The sequence below is a fragment of the Macaca thibetana genome, chromosome 1 (genome assembly GCF_024542745.1).
Source record: "Macaca thibetana thibetana isolate TM-01 chromosome 1, ASM2454274v1, whole genome shotgun sequence".
Lineage (NCBI taxonomy): Eukaryota > Metazoa > Chordata > Mammalia > Primates > Cercopithecidae > Macaca > Macaca thibetana.
The window spans coordinates 157,295,158-157,320,068 of NC_065578.1; the positions used below are offsets into that span (position 1 = coordinate 157,295,158).

At 51.2% G+C, this 24,911-nt stretch overlaps 1 protein-coding gene across 2 annotated transcripts; it reads left to right on the forward strand.

Moving 5' to 3' along the window:
* Nucleotides 1–258: 258 nt before the first annotated feature.
* SLC41A1 (solute carrier family 41 member 1) lies at nucleotides 259–23,381 on the forward strand. 2 transcript variants are annotated; one of them, XM_050763750.1, is made up of 11 exons: nucleotides 259–340; nucleotides 2,938–3,955; nucleotides 11,335–11,442; nucleotides 12,563–12,634; nucleotides 13,292–13,436; nucleotides 13,577–13,723; nucleotides 14,341–14,488; nucleotides 15,400–15,479; nucleotides 16,922–17,056; nucleotides 17,378–17,526; nucleotides 20,780–23,381. In XM_050763750.1, exons 2-11 carry the CDS (start codon nucleotides 3,584–3,586, stop codon nucleotides 20,963–20,965), a joined length of 1,542 nt encoding a protein of 513 aa, XP_050619707.1. In that variant the 5' UTR covers nucleotides 259–340; nucleotides 2,938–3,583; the 3' UTR covers nucleotides 20,966–23,381. The 2 variants fall into 2 exon arrangements, with proteins under 2 accessions (XP_050619707.1, XP_050619699.1); XM_050763742.1 differs by lacking the exon at nucleotides 259–340 and adding an exon at nucleotides 798–1,224.
* Nucleotides 23,382–24,911: the final 1,530 nt, after the last annotated feature.

The following is a 24,911-nucleotide window of genomic DNA, read 5'->3' on the forward strand; positions in this document are numbered from 1 at the left end:
AGGTGAGCATGGGAACACCCCTCTTTGATCCCACAAGGTGCGTCAGGGAAAGTTGGATTTCATTTAGCGCGGGATGGAGACATCTCTCCGCACGCTGCCACCAGGCTCAGTGGGTCAGAGGAAGTGAGGCTCCCCTCCCTCCTACCTCAGGTGATACGTGTGCGACCCCAGCCGTGAGTCTGACCTCCTTTCCCTCCCGCCCACCAGTCTCCACCCCTTTCGAGGCTGGGACTTTTTTAAGGCCGGATTCGTCAGGGGTGAGCCATTTGCTCAAGGAACGCGGAATCTGGAGGGAGCTGAATGAAGAGCTGGCGGGAGAGGAGCTGTGTCCAAGAGTAAGGTAGGGACTGTTCTGTCCGGGTACCGAGCGGGAGGAGGGAGCACGCGGATGGCTGCTTGAGCCCAGGGTCAGAGGTGGCTGGCTGGCTGGCTCCACAGGGACGTTTGCCGGTCTTCCCGAAGCCCAGAGGCTCCAAGGAAACATCCAGCGGCAGGAGAGGACGCGCACTGTCGCACACGCCTCTCAAAGGCCGCTGGGGCTCCGGCGCGGCGCAGCGGACCCGGGGGCGGTAGCACCACGCAGTGAGCTCGGGCAGCGGGTCCCCCGGACCCCGGGCGGATGGGCGCTGGGACCCGCTCGCTCCAGGCGCGTAGAGCCGGCTCCGGGTTCCCGTCACTACTCTGACTGCGTTTCCCCGGCGCCCCGCCTCCAGGGCAGCAAGCGAAGGAAAGGGGCCGGGCCGAGGGTGATCCCGCCCCCTCCCCAGTCCCTGATTGGCTGCTGCTGTTGTCCATCCGAGAATCTATTTTTGATGGAGGGGGGTTGCCACCCAGTCTGCCCCAGATCACGTTTGCCACCGGCAGCCAACCAGTTGGGCCCAAGTCCGCGGGCAAGAAGCGATTGGGGGCGAGTGAGCTCGGCCCCCCGGTCCCCCGTCCGGGTGCCCCCCCGCCGGGCCTGAAGCGGTGTATCCTGCCCTCCCCGGTCACCTCCCACGCGTGGAAGCGGAGCGGCGGCCTCGCTGTAACGCAGAAGCGAAATGTAGCCAGCCGGGTGTCGCGGCTGGACGCTCGCCTTGGCTGGGGGTGTGGGGGGGGCACGCCGGGGGCCAAGGAGGACTGCCGAGGAGGAGTGATGAGAAGAGGGGGTACCCTGCACCCCCCGAAACCACGGGCCCCGTTGCCACTCGCCAGGCGCCCCCCTTCCTCCCAAGCGAGAGGCAGGTCAGTCCTGTGGGGTCCTGGGGCGGGGAGGGGGTGGTTGAGGGCGGGAGTCCTGGCGCGCAGCGCATTTGCTGAATCTGAGTGGTGGAGAGACTGAGGAGGCCACCCAGTTACTTTCTCTCCCTCCTCGGGGTTGGGGATACTAAAATGGGTCTTTTTTGTCCCCGCCTGGGAGGAGGGGATAGGGCGTCCTGGTTCACTTTTGCTTCTTTCGTCCCAGGGCCTTAGGCCCATCTGAAGTCTCTTTACTGGGGGAGTGGTGAGGGAGGACTGGCTTCCCCTCCTGCGAGCCCCCTCTCAGGTTCAGTGGCCTGCCAGGAACACAGGAGGGAGGCGGGGGTGTCAGCTTTTAGCGGACTCAGAAACTTTTCTGGCATAGGGGCCCTAGGACTCAGAGGTTTCCTCCTGGATCTCTGGTGAGGGAGTTTGAAAGAACCACAGTACTGTGTTTAAGGAGATTGAAAAAGGGAGCCCTGATGGGTGACTGAATTGATAGAGGAAACAGTTCTCCTGGCCAGTTCCTGGGGTTTGATACCGCCTTTCCTAAACTGAAGTTGACTAATTGTGTGTGTTTGGAATACTTAAGGACCTGTTCCTCTTACCTGGTGGAACTCTCTTTAAATTTATTTTTTACGAATAAGAGTTCTTCTGGTGAAATGGAATAGGATGAGAGTCCATGAGGAATTAGGAAGCCTGGGGATTCCTTTAGGCAAAGAGAAGTGGAGCCATTACAGCTAAAGAGATGCATTTGGAGCAAGTGCATATTGGCTTAGGGTGCTTTGGTTTTTGTTTGGGGTTTTTTTTTTATTGCTACTTTTGTTTTTTTGTTTTTGTTTCTAAGAATTCCACTATATCCAACTCTCAGTAACCCTGGGGAACAGGAGGAGCCTAATTAACTGAAATGCGTGGGTAATAAGCAATCATTTTATGCTCTGTCCCTTCTAACTGAGATAACTCCGTTGTCCTATCTGACAAGCTCACAGGGCCAAGAGCAGGGGGAGAGGGGGAGAGACAGAGGCCTGGATCCGAGTCAGCTGTCTGAGCTCTTTGTAACACTGTTGACTCTCAAGGGCAGGAGTGGGTAGGCCTCTGGCTCTTGGCCTTGGTCTGGCAGGCTTGCCCCACTGCCCAGGGAGTCCTCCTAGCTTTGTTTTGTTTTCTCAGAAGCTAGAGCGTTCTGGGGTCTGGGGGACTTCACGCAGCAATCAGTTTCTCCCTGTTTCTTTGCCCTGTGTGACTGTCTTTCTGTTGCTGTCTTGTGATGATAAGCAGTCACTTTATACAGGGGTGGCTTGTGGCAGGGAGTTTGTGACTGAATTTATAACTGAACCCCACTTAAATAATGGAGGGGCATTCAAGAAGGGGTCTTGCTGAGGACATACCTATCCACCCCCAGTTGCTGAGGAAACAATGCAGAGGGCACTTGCATGGCATCTTCCCAATCCCAGGCTGGTCACATCTCGTTGCTGGTGACCATGGTGGTGATCCCCCAGGAGGGTTGCTGGTGGGGAGGATGGCAGGGATAGCTCCTGCTGAGCCTCCAGATGGAGCAGTGCAGGACTAAGTAATTTTTGCGGAAAAAGGGAGGCAAATAGCAAACTCTATAACTATATGACGAACTCCTAACTGCCTTGGGGGGAAATTCTCCCAGTAGGAGCTGTCCTTTGCTGTAACGTAATGTTCTTTTTCTTTTCTTTCTCCTTCCCACATAAGGTGTTCCACACTGATTCTCGTGACTTTAAGTACCAGGGATTTGAAGAGGTATTAGCTCTTCCCAGGAAGAGAGGAAGTTTCTGGAAGAGAAGGAAAAGACAGCAGATGCTGCACTGGGACCAGCAGAGCCTAAGGAGCTGTGGGAAGCTGACAGAGCCCAGCCAAAGCAGTGGGAAGAAGCCACAGTCCCAGGCCGGCACTGTGTTCTGAAAGATTTGAACTCAAGCTGCTTTTCAAGGAGGAGGGGCCCCTTCAGAGGGCGCCCCAGACTTTGGTTGAGCTCTTCTACTCTGGATGCCCCCTACTCCCAGGAGCCTGCTGCTGAGAACCAAAGAAGATAAGAGGACAGATACATTTTCTTCAAGCACAGAGCTGGTGGGTTGGAGTCAGGCATCTGCACCCCTAGTGGCTGTCTGGTGAGGAGTTTCTTGTTTCTGCCCAGCTTGCGGCTTCAGTGCTTGATGGGGCTGCCTGTTGGTGGATCAGTTTTTGCAGTGCCTGGTAGGAGTGGAGAGCCGTGGGAAGAGGTCCCGCGGCGCCCAAGCCTGGGTTCACCCCAAGACTAAGTTCTTTCCCAAGTTAGAGAAGGAGAGAGAAAGCAAAAAGAAGAGAGGAAAGTTCTCCCTTCCCCTCCTCCCTGCCTGTCATGTCCTCTAAGCCAGAGCCGAAGGACGTCCACCAACTGAACGGGACTGGCCCTTCTGCCTCTCCCTGCTCTTCAGATGGCCCAGGGAGAGAGCCCTTGGCTGGGACCTCAGAGTTCCTGGGGCCTGATGGGGCTGGGGTAGAGGTGGTGATTGAGTCTCGGGCCAACGCCAAGGGGGTTCGGGAGGAGGACGCCCTGCTGGAGAACGGGAGCCAGAGCAACGAAAGTGACGACGTCAGCACAGACCGTGGCCCTGCGCCACCCTCCCCGCTCAAGGAGACCTCCTTTTCCATTGGGCTGCAAGTGCTGTTTCCATTCCTTCTGGCAGGCTTTGGGACCGTGGCTGCTGGCATGGTGTTGGACATCGTGCAGGTAGGACCTGAGTAGGGCAGCTCTTGACTGTGAGCCCAGGGCCACCTTTGCCTGCTGGGAAACTTTTAACTTCCTCTCTACCTCCCTGTCAGAAGTGGCTGCTGCTTCCTAGAATACTGTTTCCCTTTGGATCATGTCCTTGGTTTCTTCTTAGTCTAGTTCCTTCCTACAGAAACCTCAAGGAAGCCGAGTAGCCCCGGGGAGGCAGTCAGGGCAGTATTGCTAAATAGAAACAGAATTGGCTCCAGAGCTCAGGCTTGGGAGAGGAGAGATGGAACAGGGTCGTTGCTTGCCATCTCTCCCAAGCATTCCTGCCGAGCCCAGCTCAGTAGGAGACATTTACAAGGGTCTCCTCTTTATGCCTTTTCTCCCCTGCATTTGTGGTTTCAAGGATACCCATAATAGAAAGCTCAGTTTCAAGCCTCTCCTCCATCCCCCTACTGGGCAGGAATTTGTTCAGCTGCCAAGAGGGTCTCAAATTAAGTGGGAAGGCTCTTGAAGGCATTTTGCTTTGCTTATCTTCCTGTAACCTTGGCATAATCCCCTTGGGGAGGGGGGATGGACACTTGCTGTCTGATGCATGATTCGGAGATTTGGTGTAACAAGACCCAAAAGCACTAATTATCTGCTGTAAATGGGGACAAAATGTAACTAGGCCTGGGCAGAACTGTCGCTCCTCTTTGCTCCTTACCTGTCATTCTGAACCTGCCCTGGGCAAAGAGGGTTCTTTTTGAGGACATTGGGTAGAATGAAGTATGAGAGTCGGAGGGACCTGGAAGCTAAGAGCCAGAGACGTGCTATGTTAATTTATTGTGAGTCAGGACTTATAAAGAACCTCCAGGTCCAAGAGATAAAGTTTTGTTTTTAGATGAAAGTCTTTTAGGCACAGTGTGGCACACCAAACTTTTTGAAGGTGCTGGGTTTATCTAAGTAATTCAGCAATGTGTATCAAATTCCTGCTAAATGCTGGCCTCTGTCCTAGGTACTCAGAGAAATATTAATACTGAGGCAGAAGGAGATCTGGCTTTTGCTTTTTGGGACCCCCAGTGTTCCCTGACTATGATATCTCCCAGAAGGACACGAAGCTTAGCGTCACCTTCCCTGTGCCAAGCCAACCCTACAGACCATAGTGATATAGAGTCCTGCTGGTAGGTCTCGCCATGCCTGTGTCCCGGGAGACTGAAGATGGTTGGTTCTTGATAGTGTGTGCACATGGAGTACTTTGACTTGAGCCCTTCAGGGGAACCCTGAACCATTGATTGCTCATGAGAATGATGTTTAAGTCATGCCGAAGTGCCTTGCACTGCCTCCCCTTTCCCCAAACCTGTTACCTTGAAGATTATTCCTGCATGGAGGTTGGGAAGCCAGGCTGGAGCTTTGGGTTCCTCCCCCTAGTGGCTGTTCCTCCCCCTAGGGCAGTGACTGGGACAGTAGGAGGAGGAGAAAGAGACTAGGGTAACATTTTTCTCCACCTCTTCTATTCTTTTCCTGTGGTCTCAGTTCTCATTCTTGGAGTTTTTGCATTCTGGTTTGATACCTACAAAGGGGTGCAGAACCAACGTCCAGACGTGAACTGAAGAGGGTTGTCTTATTTTCTGGATAATAATAATGGTAGTGGGGAAGCATTTGGGGGGCTCTTCTGAAGGCCCATGAGGTAGGATCCATAATCATCTCCATTTTGTAGGTAGGGAACCTGTAGCTTAGAGGGATTAGGTAACTTGTCCCTGGTCATCTGACCCCAGAGCCCACACCACTAACCCCTGTGGCCTTCACCATGGCCATGGTTCACCAGTTGGTTAAAAACTCGGAGAAGGGGCCAAGTGCAGTGGCTCATGCCTGTAATCCCAGCACTTCGGGAGGCCGAGGCAGGCAGAAAGTGCCCCAAGACCCTGGGGCCATCTGGAGAAGCTGGCTATGGAGTGTCCCCAGTGTCTTGGAGCAACTGAGCAGGAGTCCGTGTTGGCCATGGTTCAGATGTCTCCTTGGTCCAGGGCCCCCATCTTTCCTTGCTGCTACAGAAAACTTGCTTTCTCTTTCACCAACGCGATGCAAAAAAAAAATTAAATTGTAATTTTAATTTAAAAGAAAAAGAAAACCCACTCTCTTCCTAGAAGGCTCATTTCTCTCCTCCTCTTATCTGCCCTCTGGTAAATGTGCACAGCAGCATCTGCAGTGAATTAAGGGGCTGGTACTGGCCCAAAGTAGGAAAAGAATAAATGGACGTCCATCTGCTCTAACTTCCCAACCATGGCTGAAAGTTCCTGCAGCATCTGGAAGGGAAGCAGGCTGGGGCCTGGTGTTGGCTTCTGAAGGGGGTTGGGATATGGGAGCCTCCTCACTGCAGGAGCCTTGTGCCCATCTGCCCAGTTTGGTCCTAGGCTGCTCCGGACGTCTCACTCCCTTTATCTGTCAGCCTTTGTGAGGGATGGGGTGGCAGGAAGTAGTGTGCCATCTGCACTTTAATTCCCAGCTCGATTAAGATGGGTCCTTATTTTAGCTCACTACTCACCTGCTAAGGATCTCGAACAAAGCAGACTCTGCTGTGTATACAGAAGTCTACAGCAATGAAAGTGGATGGCAAGCGTGGCCTTGGGGAAGTAGAGTGGGAATGAAGTATTCCTCCTGGGCCTGGCCTGCTCCTGTGGTCGCAGCATCCCTAGGCGGGACACTCATACCTGCTTCACTTGACTACCCCTTCTGCTTTTCCCATCTCCGTCCCCTGCCTGCTGTCAGGGACCCATTTGCTTTCCTCCTGCTTTGTACCGCACCGTAGATCCAGGTGTTGCCCTAAAGCCCTTTCCTGGACACCTAGAGGATGCCTCTTGGAAGAGCCTCAGACAGGTGAAGCCTGGGGTTACTGCAATCTCATCTGACCCAGTCCTTACCCTAAAAGATCAGCTCCAGCCCAGCTTCTCCCACAGGAGCCGATTCTCCCACAGCCTGGAGCCTAAAGCTTGTATCTGGGAATTTAAGTCTTCTTAATGTCTTGATTCCTGGCTCTGACTTTCTTCCCTGCTGCTACCCTCCTGAGGTGGCTCAGGCCAGAACCCTTGAAGGCAGTTCGGGGTCAGTGTATGAGCTTGGAGTAGGTGAGGGATGGAAGAGGCGCATTGGAAGGGCAAGGAAGAGGTACTGGCAGGACCACCAAGGATCGAGACTTGCGATTGCTGTGCCTCAGGATTTGTTTTGGCTATGGGGGAGGCAGTCTCTTCCCTCACCTCCAGAATACCAGGGATCCATGAGCCCCTCACCCCAAGGTTAGAGAAGGAAAGAGATGAGGGGCTGCATTTCTGAGAAGCAGTTAAAATTTAGATGTTCCCCTCACCCCCAAGCAGGGCAGCACTTCCCGGAACGTGCCCTTTTTCATCCCCGTCAGAGCAGGAAGGCGTGGGTGGCTGCTTGGCGGACGGGTGTGACTTCAGGGGCAGATACTCCCAGCCTGGATGAACAGGATGGGGCTGAATTTGGCCAAAGGAGGAAGAAGAGCTACTTACTGTCTGCCCCTGCCACATCCTGCCTACTCCTAACCTCAGGGCCACCCTGATTCCTGGGCTGGTTCCACATCTCCAGCCTCCAGCATCTCTTCCCAGAGTCCTATGCGTGCCCATGTGTCAGAGGCTTTCTGCCTGAGCTGCAGCTTTGAGAGGGTTTGTGGATGAAGAAAGTATGTGTGCAGGAATTGGCTTCTGTGACCCAAGTGCCAACTCGGGGCTTTGCTGGCCCAGGGTCAGGTAGTGTGAGGTTCCAGGCTATATTCTGTAAGAGTCAGGAAGACTTTTGCACAGGGGCTCTTACTGTGACTGCTCCCTCTCATTGCCTGTCTGTCTCTCATCCCATGCTCCTAAAACTCCATACTTTGTAGGTCCTCCTATAGCTATAAGGAGAGAGTGCATTGTGCTGGGAGGTGGAGAGATTTGGGGGTGCTTATGGTAGCAACCAGAGGAACTTAGCTGAGCTTTATACATTTTTTGTTAAATAATAGTAAAAGCAAGCAATATTAGTTACAAACAGCTCAGAAAACATTGCTTGCATACATGTGGAGTCGTCTTCTGGGTTTTTTCTTTCTACGAGTACATATACATTAAAATGTACATATACATTAAAAATATACCTACCTGCAGAAGTGAGATTTTCATGGAGCTGGCAGCTTGGCAGCAGGGTGGAGCCAGTGTTTTGGGGTGAAGATGAGATCTGAGGCTGTGCTCTGAGAGGAGCTTTGAAAGCCCACAAGGAAGGGGAGAAAAGGGGGATTTTTCCCCTCTCTGGAGCTGGTTTGGGAGGAAGCAGGAGGCGAAGCAGAGCAAGGCCGGACTGCAGGGAGCTGGAGCCTCAGTGGTATGTACCAGCCGTGTTCAAGAGTAATAGTCCCCAAGTTGCTCCAGGGCAGATGGAGCTCACTGGGGCTGCCTTCACTCTGGGGGGTCTGAGGGTGGGAAGGGATTTACCTCCCTTCAGTGTTTGGAGGGGGCTGGCTCATCCTGTGGCTGCCTGGAAGCCCAGTAACTGTTGTTGAGATGGGGGGCTGTCTCCTCCCCATTGTTAGTCCTTATGGTGGGGCTTCCCTAAGGAGAGTCCCAGGTCTTCGCCAGACCAGGAGCGCAGGCAAGCGTATGCTCCAGCCCCATTGAAATGAGCCCTTCCCCAGGGTCCTGTGAGGCCTCCCACCCCATCCACACAGAGAGAGCTCTGACAAGAAAAGAGAGGTTCTTGCCTTATAGGGCCACCCAGTACTCAGCTTCTCCTGGTCTCAAGCCCTAGCCCCACCCGCTCTGATAGCCTTGCTTTTTGGTTATTGTGGTAAAAAATATGTAACATAAAATTTACTGTCTTAACCCTTTTTAAGTGTGCTGTTCAATAGTACTAAGTATATTCACCTCGTTGTACAACAGATCTCCAGAACTTCTCATCTTCCCCAGCTGAAGCTCTGTACCTATTAAAGACTCACTCTTTTCCCTGCTACCCCAGCCCCTTGTTTCCACCATTTTTCTTTCTGCCTCTATGAATTTGACTACTTAGGCTGGGCACGGTGCCTCATACCTGTAGTCCCAACACTTTGGAGGTCTAGGCGAGAGGATCCTTTGAGCCCAGGAGTTCGAGACCAGCCTGGGCAATATAGTGAAACCCCTGTCTCTACAAAAAATATAAAAATTAGCCAGGTATGGTGGTGCATACCTGTAGTCCCAGCTACCCAAGAGACTGAGATGGGAGGATGGCTGGAGCCTGAAGCCATGATTGCGCCATTGCACTCCAGCCTGGGCCACAGAGTGAGACTGTGTCTCAAAAAAAAGAAGTTGACTACTTTGGATACCTCAGATGAGTGGAATCATACAATGTTTTTTATGACTAGAGTAATATCCTCAAGGTTCATCCATGTTATGGCATATGACAGGATATCCTTCCTTTTTAAGGCTGAGAAATATTCCATGGTATGTATGTACCACACTTTGCATATTTTGTGTATTCGTTCATTCCTTGATGGACATTTGGGTTGCTTCCACCTCTTGGTTATTGCATATAGTGCTACAATGAACATGGGCATACTAGTATATCTTCAAGACCTTGCTTTCTATTCTTTTGGATAAATATCCAGAAGTAGGATTGCTGGATCATGTGGTAGTTTTATTTTTAATTTTTTGAGGAACCACCATACTGTTTTTCATAGCAGTTGCACCATTTTATAGTCCCACCAAGAGTGCACAAGGGTTCCAATCTCCACATGCTTTTTTTTTCTCTTGAGACAGAGTCTTGCTCTGTCACCCAGGCTGGAGTGCAGTGGCACAGTCTCGACTCACTGCAACCTCTGCCTCCCAGGTTCAAGCGATTCTCCTGCCTCAGCCTTTAAAGTAGCTGGGATTATAGGTGTGCGCACCACTCTCAGCTAATTTTTGTATTTTTAGTACAAACAGGGTTTCACCATGTTTGCCAGGCTGGTCTCCAACTCCTGACCTCAAGTGATCCACACGCCTTGGCCTCCCAAGGTGCTGGGATTATAGGCGTGAGCCACCGCAACCGGCCACTGCTCATCTTTCACGACAGAGTGTGGGTGTTGGAAATGCCTTGAGAGACCATCTGACTGGTCCCTGAATTGAACATTTTTCAAGAGCTTGAGGCCCTTGTAACTTGTCTAAGGTGTCCAGCTGGTCTACGTGAGGAGGCATATTGGGGAGTAAGCAGGAGGCCCGTCCCTGCTGTCTCCTGTCGGAGACCCAAGGCTCTCGGTCCAGTGCCCTTGCCCAACATAGTCCTTGGCCTCCCAGCCATGATACCCAGACCAACCCACATATATCCACCTGGCCTGCCTCTTCCTCCCTCTCCAAACCTGGAGGCTTTCCATTCTTAAAACAAATAAAGGAAACCACCTACCCGGTTAGGGCCAGGAAGGGAGACACAATCCTAACCTTTTTTGCAAGTCCTCAGTTTCAGTTGCAAGTAAAGTAGCTTTCAAATAGCCAGTCCTGGCTCCTGCAATCTTCTTAGCACTAACTAGTAGAATACACTCTGGACCCCAGTTTCCTCATTCACAAAATAAGAATAAAATAGCCCCTACCTTATTGGGTTGTTAAGATAATTAAAAGAGAAATACATGGAGATCACTTAGCCTAGCACATAATCAGTCCTTAATAGATGTTAACCAAAGACTGGTAGGAGAGCCAGGATTGATTGTCTTGGGACTAGAACTCAGGTCTCCTGACTCCCGTCCAGGGCGCTTCCTACAGGAGTACACTTGCTTCTCCTAACTGAGAGACTGAGGAAGGTATGTGGGGTAAGGCAGTGCACAGAGGAATAAAAAGCCTCTTACAGGCCAGCATTCAGAGGTTTGGGGGCCACAATCTTAATTCAGAGCCTGTTCAGAAGGAGAGTTGCTGTGGCTGAGGCCCAAAGCCCTTGGAGATAGAAACCAAACAAACTCTCTAATCTCCCCAGCCTCGGCCCCAGCCCCGTGGAGCCCAACTCTCCACAGCTGAGACAACAGAGAAACTGGACTGAAAGCAAAGGGGCCAGGGATTGCAATTTGAGGGGGGATTGCAAAGGATTTCTAGGGTGGCAGGCAGGCCAGGGCAGCTCAGCTGTGTGGGTCCCCATTACCCTTCCTCACCTCCAGGAAAGCAGACAGAGGAGGTAGTGCCAGACTGAGAGTCTCCCAACCGGCAGAGACCCTCTCCATCCCCCTGGTTCTGGGTAGCAGGAAGGGGGGTTGTGTTGTTTGAAGAACCATGGGCTTGGTTTCGTTCCAGGGTTCTTGGAGGAAAGGTGGCTAGCGTGCTCACTCCCTGCTGATTCTATTTCCTCCTCGAACCCCTGATCTCAGACTACCTGTTGAACCTCAATGCCCACCCTTTGGGGCACTGAAATTCCTGGGTTCTGTTTTCACCTTGTAGCACTGGGAAGTCTTCCAGAAGGTGACAGAGGTCTTCATCCTAGTGCCTGCGCTACTGGGGCTCAAAGGGAACCTGGAAATGACCCTGGCATCAAGGCTTTCCACTGCAGTGAGTGTCCTGGCTGGGAGGAGCGGGGCACAGAGAGGACTCTGGGCAGCACAGAGCCAGAGACTGGGAGAGGGCTATGGGCCCTTCTCCACTACCCAGTCCTGGAGTGTGGGACTGGGGTGGGAAGGGAGGGCCTGGCTGGGCAGGTGTAGGGAGATCCCAGGCTGGGTGTCCTGCTCCTGGGCAGGGGCTCCCCGCCCAAAGTGGTTCCCAGGCTTGGTTTCTGGATGTCCCAGCCACCCCTGGACTCCTGCCCCACCCCCTACCTCTCAACCACCTCGTGACTGTTTGTGCAGCTTTGACAGGCAGGCATCATGCTGGTTCCTCCACCCGCACAGATGGGGGCCTCCTCTGATCTCCAGCCCTGCTTTGCAGCTGGGCAGGAGCAGAGCCAGGCCCTCCCAGCACCCCCAGTCCCCCGGCCCTCCCATTCCCTTTACCCATGGCAGCTTGCTCTTCTTTAAGGGAACAGACAGAGAGGAACTGCTCGTCACTCCTACCTCCCGCAGTCTTGAGCCATGACATTCCGGGCCTGAACAGATATAGGGCCCTGGGTTGGAGGTGGGAGATGATAAAACTCAGGAGGCCTGGGATGTCCCTGCACAGCCAAGAGTCTAGAGAAGGTGAAAGAGAGAAGTGGCATCCAACTTAACCCACCCTGACTTGCCCTACCCAACTTCTGGCCCATGCCCCCCTCTCCTTCCCGAATACTCTTAGAGCCTCAGTCCTGCACCAGCAGCTGACCTTTCCTTCCTTGGGATAGCAGGCTGGCTTCAGAGTCAGGGACTGGGTTGTTCTGACCCATGCAGGAGTGGGCTGCCCAGATAAGCAGGGCAAAGAATGGAATTTGCCTCTGCTCAGCTGGTGTCCTGAGAGGAAGAGAGGCGACTGCCTAGGGGACCCCCCTCCCATCCCCTACCCAGCTGCAGGAGCTCAGCTTTAGCTCCTTCCCTCTTGCCTCAGTTTCTCTGATCCTGCTTCACCTTTCCAGGACTGTCAGGTCCTGCTCTCAGAGTCTTAGGCCACATGTACTGCCTCATGATCTAGGCAGGAGCCTAATGGATGGAACTTCAGGCCTTTTCCAGCCTGGAGCTCCAGCTCCTTGCCCTCCCTCTCCCAGGCCAACATCGGACACATGGACACACCCAAGGAGCTCTGGCGGATGATCACTGGGAACATGGCCCTCATCCAGGTAAGAAGGCAGGGACCAGAGAGGGTGGGCTAAGCTTCCCCTTAGTCAGGAATCTCTGAAAGGCTTAGGTCAGCCCCAGCAGGCTCCTGAGTAAGTCTCCAGTATCCCACTGAGCTGGCTTCCCCCAGAGTAGCTCTAGGAGATAACTAGGTTACCCAAGAAAATGCCCAAGATGAGGAGAGCCCAGCATCACCCATTCCAGTTCTCAGTTTCCGGTGGTGCAGGTGCCTTTGAGTCCCAGCAGATCCTGGCAATATGAGCAGACTCAGGAGTGACGAGATGTCCTGTGCCACTGCTGTTCCATCTCCCCCTGAGACCACACAGGTTCAGACCGGGAGCCTTCCCCCTTGAGGCCCAGGCCTTGACTCTGGGTGGAAGGCTCCGACTCTGTTGAACCTCACTCCCATCCCCAGAGGCACACTCCTTCAGCCAATAACATGTTCTGGGCTCCTGCAGAGTGCACTGCCCAGTACTAGTGTCTGGTGTGAACCTAAATAAATAAAGACATCCTTCCAGCCTGGGAGGACTGGACAGTGCAGTCCAGCCTGCCTCCTGGGGCTACTGCCAGCCAGGAAGAGGTCTGCCCAGATGCTCATGACCTCAGCTTAGGAAGCCCACTGCTCTCAGGGCTTTCCAAGTTACCACTCCTGTCCCTAGGTGCAGGCCACGGTGGTGGGCTTCCTGGCGTCCATCGCAGCTGTCGTCTTTGGCTGGATCCCTGATGGCCACTTCAGTATTCCGCACGCCTTCCTGCTCTGTGCTAGCAGCGTGGCCACAGCCTTCATTGCCTCCCTGGTACTGGGTAAGGAAGGGAGGGCGTAGAGGAGTAAGGAGTGCCACCCCAGAGGTGTTGGCTGCACCTGGCACTCCACTCTGTCTTTTTGTTTGTTGAGACTCCTTTATCTCTTCTCACCCTGCCTGCCCCTCCCACTTCCTCACCAGGTATGATCATGATTGGAGTCATCATTGGCTCTCGCAAGATTGGGATCAACCCAGACAACGTGGCCACACCCATTGCTGCCAGCCTGGGCGACCTCATCACCTTGGCGCTGCTCTCAGGCATCAGCTGGGGACTCTACCTGGAACTGAGTGAGCCACCAAGAGTGTGGCTCGGGTGGAGTCCTGGGTGGGGTTGGGAGAGATGGTAGTAGTTTGGAAATGTGCAAGAGTTTCTTCTGTGTTCTTAAACTATTTGGTTTGAACACAGGTTGTAATAATTCCTGATCTTAGAGATGTGAAGCTAAGTACTGATCTCAAATGCAAGCAGGCATCAGGGTCGGGGAAAAGTATCAGAAGTATATTCCTGTTTGGTCATGCATATTCTTACTTCTCTTGGAGGGATGAGGTGGCAAGAGTAAAGGAAAGGAACAAGAGGCTGGGATCTGCTTGCAAAATGAAGAAACGGGTGGGAGATGGTGATTTCTGGGATCCAATCAAGAGACCGAGAGTCTCTGTCCTCTGGTCTCTGTCCCTAATTGGTTCAGTGCCTGGCTAGCTCTCTACCTTGGTTTCCTCATCCATAAAATGAAAAAGGCTGGTACCACCTACCTCCTGAGCTGCCAGTGAAGATCAAATGGGGTAGTATGTTTACTGGCATTTAGTGTAGTCTTGCTATTGATCTGTTGGGACATTTTCAGGCTAAGCCAGGGAGAAACTTGGAGTAGGGAACCACAGTGCTTATCTCCCTCTCACCTCTGCCCTCTCAGATCACTGGCGATACATCTACCCACTGGTGTGTGCTTTCTTTGTGGCCCTGCTGCCTGTCTGGGTGGTGCTGGCCCGACGAAGCCCAGCCACGAGGGAGGTGTTGTACTCGGGCTGGGAGCCTGTTATCATTGCCATGGCCATCAGCAGGTAGGCTGGAGCCCTGAGTATCCATTCCTACCCCACTCCTACCCCACTCCCACCCTGCCACAGACTTCTTTTTAAACCCTGGAGAGAGGGGGTGGGGGTCAGACCCTAGAAATGTGTTCATTAGTGTTATCAGTCACATGTCCTTCTGTTGAAAATGACAGAAACCATCTGAACTGGGTTTCATTCCAAGGCAGAATGTATTGGCCTGGAGAACCAAAAAGGCACAGCTGAATTCAGGGACATACCTAAGATCAGGGCCCCAGTACTCTGTGACTCTCCGCTCTGCTCTTCTCTGTCATGGCCTGCAGCCCAGGTTTATGCTTTTCTTATTCCTACCAATTCCAGTGGGAAGAGAGAGTCTTTCTCCCACCAGTGCCACAAAGTCCCAGTATAGAGTTCCACTGCTTCTCATCTGGTGACATGATTCTCTCCAAACCAGTCAGCGTGGCCTCGGGGCTGCGATCCTCTGATTGGATGGACGTGGAGCCTAGCCATCACTGAGGCATTGTCACCTGAGCCACAGTCACTGAGCTTGAGAGAGGTGGTTCCCTGAGGAGGAGCCCAGAGCTATCACCAGAAAGGGAAGTAAATGCTGAGTGGGCAGAACAACTGAGGTCCTCAGCGGCAGATAGTTCCACAGGCTGCTCCTCCAGCCAACTTAGAGGGCAGGTACAGGAGGTGGTTGCCTGACCCAGTACCACCAGCTTGTTCTGGAGTCACTGCCCAGTCAGAATGTTATGAGCAGCACCTAATCCTGTCAAGGGAGGAAAGGACTGGACGATGAGGAACTCCTGAGAGCCACGGTGCTTCCCTTCATCTCCAATGATAGGTGGGCCTGGACCTCTCATCCCAGAGACTAAGGCAGAACCCTTCAGTGGTCTTTGCGTCATTTTGTCTTTATGTCTCTATAGTGTGGGAGGCCTCATCTTGGACAAGACTGTCTCAGACCCCAACTTTGCGGGAATGGCTGTCTTCACGCCTGTGATTAATGGTGAGGTCTGGGCATCAGCTTTCGGAGGGCGGGGCTGGGGGAAGGAAAGGGACAGGAGAAGAGGCCTTAAGGGGTTGGTTTCTGTATCAGTCAGGGTTCCAGTAGACAAGAGAATCTCGCTCAGATGTTTCAAGACCTTAATGAAGGGACTGCTTACAGAGGTGGGAGCAGAGTAAAAGGACAGATAAGGGATGTTGAGGCACCCAGAGATTAGCAGCAATGGGAAGCCTCTAGTCCTAAAGGGTCAAGGGGAGTATCTTAGTCCATTATCTGTTGCTAGAACAGAATACTTGAAACTGGCTAATTTATAAAGAAAAGAGGTTTATTTGGCTTCCAGTTCTGGAAGCTGGGAAGTTCAAGATTGGGCAGCTGCTTCTCGTGAGGGCCTCACGCTGCATCCAGACATCCAAATGGAGAAACAGAAGGAAAACTGAGCATGTGCAAAATGGGCAAAACAAGAGAAGCAAACCTCGCTTTATGACAACCCACTCTCATGGGAACTATACCTTTCCCAAGAAAGACATTAGTCCATCTTAATAACCTATTCAATCTTAAAGGCACCACCTCCCACCACCACATTTGGGGACCAAGCCTCAACATGAGTTTTGATGGGGACAAACTATATTCAAACCATAGTAAGGAGGGAACAGCATTATAGGAGCCCAGTGAAAGCTCTGTCTTTGCCCCCAGTGTGGGGAAGCCAATGCTGAAAAGCAGGGAGGGATTGGGAAAGACATACCTGATCTCTCTCTCCACCTGCCCTCTGGTCGCCTGCTGTTGCCTCCCACCGAACAAACACAGTGGAAGCAGCCAGCAAGGGAGACTGGGTGATGCAGTCCGTGGAGACCAGTCTCCCAGAGCTCAGAGCAAGACCGAGAAGAGCGGGGACCAGGTTGGGATGTGAGGGTAACAGAGAAATCGGCACAGGTCCCGGTGGAGTTACCAGTTTCCAGAGTTTGGAGCTCAAACCTGATCCTTGAAACTGGTTACCAGAGCCAGCATATGACCATAGGGTACCTGGGTCTGCTCAGAGTGTTGGAGAGCGGGTGAGGCAAGGCAGGGCTTCGTCCCCTCAGCTGTGTAGGAAGGCAGGTGCCCATGCTGCACTGGTGGAGAAGTCAGGCTCTCTTGAGTCTGCAGATCTGCACGTATCCTTTCCAGCACTGTCACAGCTTTGCCAGGGGAACATGGAACTGCTGCATCTCCATGGAGGGGAGGATGAGGGAGGCTGGAAGATGCCCTGGAAGCAGGGGTCTTTGTCTGCCTTCTTAGTGTCTTACTCTTCTTTTGGGGACTGGTGAATGGGTGATGCCCACATAGACCCTAAATTAAGACAGAGGACAGTGCCTCTATAGATAAAACACAAAGAATGAGAAGATCATTTTGTTCCCACTCCTCCCCCTGACCCGTATCTGCGTCTAAGCCCTTATCTGTCTCTGCAGGTGTTGGGGGCAATCTGGTGGCAGTGCAGGCCAGCCGCATCTCCACCTTCCTGCACATGAATGGAATGCCAGGAGAGAACTCTGAGCAAGCTCCTCGCCGCTGTCCCAGTCCTTGTACCACCTTCTTCAGCCCTGGTAACGGCAGATTCCCAGGCTCCCAGCCCTGGGGGGAGTGGGCCTACTGTTGATGAGCTTCACTTAAGAGACAGCTGGGGCCCAGAGCCACAGGTTCTCCTTCTCTGCTGGGCTGTGCCAGCTGTTCTGAAGGGCAGAGCCCAGGCAGGAGGGCTGTCTTTTCCTAGAGCACCCTAGGGGTTGGAGACCACAGGATGGAGAAGTAGAGACATTCATCTGTCTGTTGCCCTGGGATATGGTGCAGTCCCTCCTGACTTTGAAAGACCTTCTGGGGCCAGGTCTTCTCCCCTCCTCTTTACACCCTCTTTTCCCCAATTCCAGATGTGAATTCTCGCTCAGCCCGGGTCCTCTTCCTCCTCGTGGTCCCAGGACACCTGGTGTTCCTCTACACCATCAGCTGTATGCAGGGCGGGCACACCACCCTCACACTCATCTTCATCATCTTCTATATGACAGCTGCACTGCTCCAGGTACAAAGTGGCAAGAGCAGGGGCATGGGAAGGAACCAGGATGCCCTGCAGGGGTGGGAGAGGAGGCCAGACTTGGCCTCTTAGACACTCAACCTCCTATTTCTCTGTGTCGGGGCAGCTGATAAACACCGGACAAAGGTGCAGGAGAACAGATGGTAGTTCCAGTAGAGTCACCAACATGCTGTGTGACTTTTACCTTGTTCTTTTAGTTCTCTGATCCTCAGCAATACCTTTGTAAATTGAGAGGAATGGACCGGGGGTGGTAGTTTTCATGCAGGTGGTTGTAGGATGCTGAGCATGTGCGATTTGCGTGCCACCCCCACTGGCCGCAGAGTTCCATGTGGCTCTGTTTTGCATGCTAGTCTTTCTGAGAAATTCATTTGCATAAAGGGTCCCATAGCTTGAAAAACTGTCAAAACCACTGTACTAGATAATCTGTCGGATCCTGTCTAGCCTTGCCATTCCATGATACCATGACAATTGCCATTCCATGATACCATTGACAATTGCCATTCCATGATACCGTGACAGTTGCCATTCCATGATACCGTGACAATTGCCATTCCATGATACCGTGACACTTTCTCCCTTCTTGTATTATTACATTGTAAAAGCTTTTTATTTTGAAATCATTACAGATGTGTAAGAAGTTCTCAAAAAAAGGTTCAGAAATCCCATATACCATTACCCAATTTCTCCCCATGGGAAAATAACATTTTGCGTAACTTTAGGACAGTATCAAAATCAGGAAATTAGCATTGATACGATCCACAGTGCTTATTCAGATCACACTGGTTTTACATGCACTCGTGTGTGTGTGTGTGTGTGTGTGTGTGTTCTATGCAGTTTTTATCACAAGTGGAGATTTGTGTGGCCACCACTATAACCAAAACACAGAAAACTGTTTCATCACCACAAGGCTCCCTTATGCTATCCCTTTACAGCTAGGTCCACCCTTATTATTACCTTTTAAATTTTTGTAAGTTTGATTTTTGAACAGTCACATAGGTCAAAAATGTTTTAGGGTTCATAGTGAAACCTCAGTGAAAAGTCTTCTTTCCTCTTCTTCACAGCCATCTGTTTTTCTCCTTCACAGACCATCAGTATTATCCCTTTGTTGTGTGTCCTTCAAACCTATTCTGTATTTATAAAAGTAAACGTATATTTTTCTTATTTCCCTCCTCTTTTTTACACACATGTGGTATACTGTACACAGTCTGCACCCTGCATTTTTCACTTAAGTTTATCTTTGAGATTGTTCCATATCAGTACATAAAGAGAACAACACCCTGACAACACCCTGATTTTCTTACAGCTCCATCATATTCTATGATACACAGACCATAATTTTATTTCGCCGGTGTATTGATTAACACCTGTCCCTCCAGCCCCCTCACCCCCAGCTTTAGAAAGGTTGTGTTCGGACATCTTGGCAGGGGCGGGGCTGAGAATCAGCCATATGCTGTTGCCCTGCAGCAGTTAGCCAAGCTGTCGCATTCCATTGCTACTGGGTTCCAGTGCAGCACGTGGTGGGAAGGTGGGGGTGGATATGCCAAGGGTCTGTGGTGGAGGTTTTCAGCTCATTTCTTGGCCTGGATTGGAAAGGATGAGCCTCGGTGCCATCACTCATGATGAATACCCTGGGAGACACTCTTGCCTCTGCTCTCCTCTCTAGATCTGTGGAGGGCCAGAGCGTGACACTTGATCCCCTGTAAAGGCTCTTATTGATCCCTTTGCCACCTCCTCCCAGCCGTGTGTCCTGGGGCCTGCTTGCGAGGCTGGAATGTGAGGACAGCTGCTACCATTCCCTTCCTAGGGCACGTCCCAAAGGCCTCCTGGCCATGCTCTGTATTTGGGACCCTTCTGCAGCTGCTGGAAAGGGTGTGAAGTTACGGAGGGCAGGGGAGCCGAGGCCGTGGTATCACAAGACAGCTGTGTGCAGGGCAGGCGAGAATGTGAAGAGTCACCTCTGGCTTCCTTGAAGAGAGGGCGGGATTCTCTCAGGCAGAGCCTAAAATTTTAAAAAAAGAGAGAGAGGACAGGAGAGCAACCAAGATTGCCTAAAGATAGATATCACTTCTGGCTTCCGGATCCCTTAAGGGCTGTGGTTCCCGCATCTGGATCCCTTAGGGCAGAATTTTCATACCACAGTATTTACACAGTATAGTCAGGGGTAAAACCTCCCAGATGACTGACTGTATTGGAGCTTAACCGTCAGAAACTGTTTCATTCTCACGCAGATGCAGTCATTTAGGGGAGCCCAAATGTCAGGCACTGTGCAGATTCTAGGAGATTCAGGCCTGCCCCACCATGGTATTCTAGATCAAAGGCATCGCCAACTTAAAAGCACGTGTGAATCTTGTTAAATGCGGACTCTGACTCAGGAGGTCCGGAGATTCCGCATTTCTAACAAGCGCCCAGCTGTTGTTGATGCTGCTGGTCCTGGGCCCACTGGCAAGATTCTGGTCTGAGTCATTCTTAATTCTCTATATGAATAGAAGGTAAGCAAGAGCACAGATACAAATCAAAGCCGCAGATCATGTCAAATGTGTTTTGAATTGGTATGCAGTGTCTGCTTTATATTAACATTGAGGTGACTTATTCACAATTCACCTTTATTAGGACTAATGTTAAAATAAACTTGCGTTCTTTGAGCCCAGAGAATGGAGAGGAAATGGAATGGAAAGCCACAACAACAGAATGAAAAGGGTCAGGAGGAAGCCAGCTTGGGATGATCGTCTGTTACTTAGACAACTGCCAGCAGCAGCTTCAAATACTGTCCTTAAACCACTCTGCCCAGAGAAGATATCCCTTTAGGAAAAGCTGACTCCAACAGCCAGCCCCCTGCCAGGCTCCTGGAAAGGCCAACATGGCAGGAATTGGAGTGACCCCAGAATAAGGTGACCCAGAGTTAGAGGCAAGAGGGCTGAGTTCCTGCAACAGGTAGGATCTAGGTCAGGAAGCTCCTCGTTTGGTAAACTTGGGAGCAGAATATAACGCTGATGTGGGTGACCCTGGGCCGTAGCAGCATCTTCCTTTCTAAAGAGCTCTCATTGTGCCTGTTGTCTGCTCAAGGTGGTAATTGTTGGGTGGAGGAACACAGAGAGGTTGCTGGAGTGGAGAGAGGAAGATAAAAAGTAAGGACTGTGGCCATCCAAGCCTTGTGAGGCACTGAATGGGTCTGATCATGTGGCCTCTGGCTCCCCCTGGAGAGAGGGGATGGCTATAGGCTGGGCCCTTTTTGTCTCCCCAGGTGCTGATTCTCCTGTACATCGCAGACTGGATGGTGCACTGGATGTGGGGCCGGGGCCTGGACCCGGACAACTTCTCCATCCCATACTTGACTGCTCTGGGGGACCTGCTTGGCACTGGGCTCCTAGCACTCAGCTTCCATGTCCTCTGGCTCATAGGGGACCGAGACACGGATGTCGGGGACTAGCTTGGTCACTCAACCTTTTCCCCATCCCTCTGCACTTTCTATTTGAAATTTTTCTTTTGTTTCCCTGTCCGTACTCCACCCTACACTCCCACCTCTTTCTAGGACTTCACTTTGATACCAAATTCTCATTATTTTCAATGGGAATTTTTATACATTGAGCCAAGTTTGTATAGCAAGAATCCAGGAAAGACAGACGGCCTGAGATAAGCAGTACAAGTAGGTTTTTGAGACAATCACCAAGTGCAATTTCATGGTGGGTGCCTCCAGGTGATGTGGACTGGGGCAAGGGAGTTTTGTCTGGAATCTGGGGACATGGGGTTTGGCTTTAGCAACCTGTCTTGGCCCTAATGAGAAACCCTTTGTGAGTGGGCTCTGGGTTTTTGGTTTTGTTTTCTTTTTTATCTGTTTTGTTTTATTTTTGGTTGAACAGAGGGACAGAAGAATAAGTAACACTCCCAAACACAGACATACTTTTGTAGAAGTGGACCAGCTTCAAAGCTCTGGACAGGAGACAGCTGCTCCAGGCCCCTGTGATCCCAGCTCTATTCTCTTGCCCTCTGGACCTAAGCCCTCCCACTCAGAAAGAGTAAGGTGGACTGACTTTTCAATGTGTGCACATGCCTCTTGTTCATTTACCTGATCAACATCAACAACCCCTCCCTCTGATCATTTCCAGTTGATTGTCATATTCAGGAAAAAATGGAACAGTGGACTCTTCTCTCTGTTGACCCATGTCCACCTATAGGTTCCCCAAAATCCACATTCTCCCTGGGCCCAGAGGACTGATTCTTTGTCTCTCTTCAACCTTCATCTGAAATTGTCTAAGCACTACCTTCCCCAGAGCTTGCCAGGTTGGGTTTTGAGATTAGGGACAGGTCATGGGTATGTGGAGAATTGTTTGGAGGTTGAGGACAACCACGGGTGTCTCATTGCTGCCGTTTCTCCTGAGAACATAATCACTTGATCACCTTGGACCCTGTCACTTCCTAAAATTACTCATTCTGTCATGCCATAGAAGTCAGTTTTCCTCTTTCTTGGCTTCTGCCCACAAACATTCACCAATCATTCATTCGCTCATTCAGCAAATATGCAGCCTCTGCAAGATGAGCTCTCCTGCAGGCAAGCATGGTCTGAAACATTCTTTGAGCAGTATTTATTGAGTGCCTACTATGTGTTAGGTACTGTACCAGGCACTGACAAGCCAGTGGTAAGGGAAACACAGCTCTAACCTCACCTCATTCTCCAGGTTACAAAGGCCATGTGCCCCTTTCAATCTGGCAGAGAAAGTTTCCTCGTTGTAAGTATTTGCATCTACTTCAAGCCAGATTCTTCTGCCTCTTTCTCCTTACTAGACCCCAACTCTGTGCAATGCTGACCACAGCTAGAGCCACCAGCCCCATTGGTCAACCAGTGTTTATTTCCCTAAACGACCCTTCCTCACATTCCCTTCCCTCCATCTCTCCTCACCAAGCACCCAAAAGATTTAGAACTAGCAGGGTGAACATCAACTGGTTGTTTCTACTTTTCTCTGCCTAGCACAGAATTGGGAGAAAGCTGGAGCCTCCATCTGCAGTCACACATGTACAGATCTGGGGATTTGGATGTAGGCTTTTTCTAACTTCTCTCTCAGAAGCTTCCACAGAAACCCTTCCATCTGTAGCCTCAAGGGCCCACCTCCAAGGGAAGGCTTAGGCAATGATCCTGTTTCTACCAAGACCACACCTTATCCCAGGAACTTGCCCTAGACCTCCAGAGACTATATTTTCTCTCTCTCCATTTCTACCCAGACCTCCAGGCTTCCTTCTGGAATCATAGAACCGTAGAATTGGAAGGAATTTTAGAGGTTATCTAGTTGGAGTTGTATCCAACAGAGTTCATTAACACACCAGCCTGGGCTTGTTTTTCCTCCTCCCTCTGGACTTTTTTCATCTTTTCCTCCACTTCAAAAAACACTTGCACACAGATTCTTCTTGTACAGGCACCGAAACCAGCTCCTCTGCCCCTCAGGCTGTGTCCCTGTGATCTCCAGCCACCCCTGCCCCAGTCACTCGCCCCTTCCTCATCTCTGGAATTTGGCCAGGTAGTCCCAGAAGACTCTGGAGTGACCTCCTTTGCTTAAAAAGCAGACGGATAGGCATGCCCCAGGCCCTGAGTGTGTGAGCAGAGGAGGACTGGAGGGTGAGAGGGAAAGAAAATGAAGGTGACTTTCATGGAAGATTCATTTATTTTCCCCGATTGTACCAACTGCATGTATTTTTGGCCTGGCTGCAAGGAGCAATATTGGTTTACTCTCGTATCCTTAAAAAGTTACAGAACTGTGTCTTAAGAGAATTATTTATAGTTACTATAACTGAATTGACAAATGTCAACTTAACTGATAAATTATATTTGGTAAAATAAAGAGGACGTTTATTTAGATGGTTGGTGTTTCCTGTACGTCTCATCAAAAAGCAGCTTCAGCTGTTGTCTTGGGCCCCTCTGTAGGCCTTACCCTCTCCTCATTTAGGAGTAGAAAGGAGCCAAAGTGTGACAAGAAATGAAACATCTCGGCCGGGTGCAGTGGCTCACACCTGTAATCCCAGCACTCTGGGAGGCCGAGGTGGGCGGATCACAAGCTCAAGAGATCGAGACCATCCTGGCCAACATAATGAAACCACGGCTCTACTAAAAATACAAAAATTAGCCAAGCATGGTGGCAGGTACCTGTAGTCCCAGCTACCCAGGAGGCTGAGGCAGGAGAACTGCTTGAGCCCGGGAGGTGGAGGTTGCAGTGAGCCAAGATCACGCCACTGCACTCCAGCCTGGCAACAGAGCAAGACTACATCTCAATAAATAAATAAATAAATATCTCTAAAATGCAGAGATTGTGTGATAGAAAACACAGCATCACCAGACATCGTGTCTCATGTCTATAATCCCAGCACTTTGGGAGGCTGAGGGGTGGATCACCTGAGATCAGGAGTTCACGGCCAGCCTGGCCAACATGGTGAAACCGCATCTCTACTAAAAATACAAAAATCAGCTGGGCATGGTGGTGGGCGCCTGTAATCCCAGCTACTTGGGAGGCTGAGGCAGGAGAATCGCTTGAACCCAGGAGGTGGAGGTTGCAGTGAGCCAAGATCATGCCATTGCACTCCAGCCTGGGTGACAAGTGCAAAACTCCGCCTCAAAAAAAAAAAAAAAAGTCATTTATTGAGAAATTGGTGCACGGGGCCACACTCGAGACGCTAGATGCAGGGTTCTTGCTCTCAAGGAGGTTGTACTCTGGTCTCAACATGTTAACTCAGCCTCTGCTGGGAGATTGTGCTACAGGTCCAAGCATTTATGGGTTAAGATTCTCTCCCTACAGAGGCTTACGATCTGGGTCAAAATATTATTGAGTATTTCCTGTGTGCCTTCACCGTGCACCTTGTAAGCCCTTAGAAACTTAAAATTGACTGACTGCAAAGGGTTTGGAGTCAGATGGGCCTGGGTTCAGATCCCAGCTCTTCTGCCTGTATTTGTATAACCCTAGGCAAATCATTCACCCTCTCTGAGCTTCAGTTTCCTCATCAGTACTAATACTTATTTCATAGGATAGTTATGAGACCTCAGTGAGATAATAAACATAAAGCACTAAGCTCCGTGCCTGGTATATGCTAAACCAAAAATCCTAATCAACACTACAGTGGGGAAGGGATGAAGGCCAGTGACGAGGTCATGTCAGTACGCTGGCCATGGGATAAATTCAGGGTGGATAAGGGAGCGGACCAATGAAAAATGCACCTGATCAAGTCTTGGGAGTCAGGGACATCTTGGAGGAGGCTGAGAATAGGAGTTAGCCTAGCAGAAAATAGGAAAGAGCCGTCCTGCAGAGGGAACAAGGAGCTGAGCAAGGAAGTGAGCCTGATGCCTTTGGGAACTGCAAATAGCTCTGTATGACTGGAGTTGGGAGCGCGGATGTTGA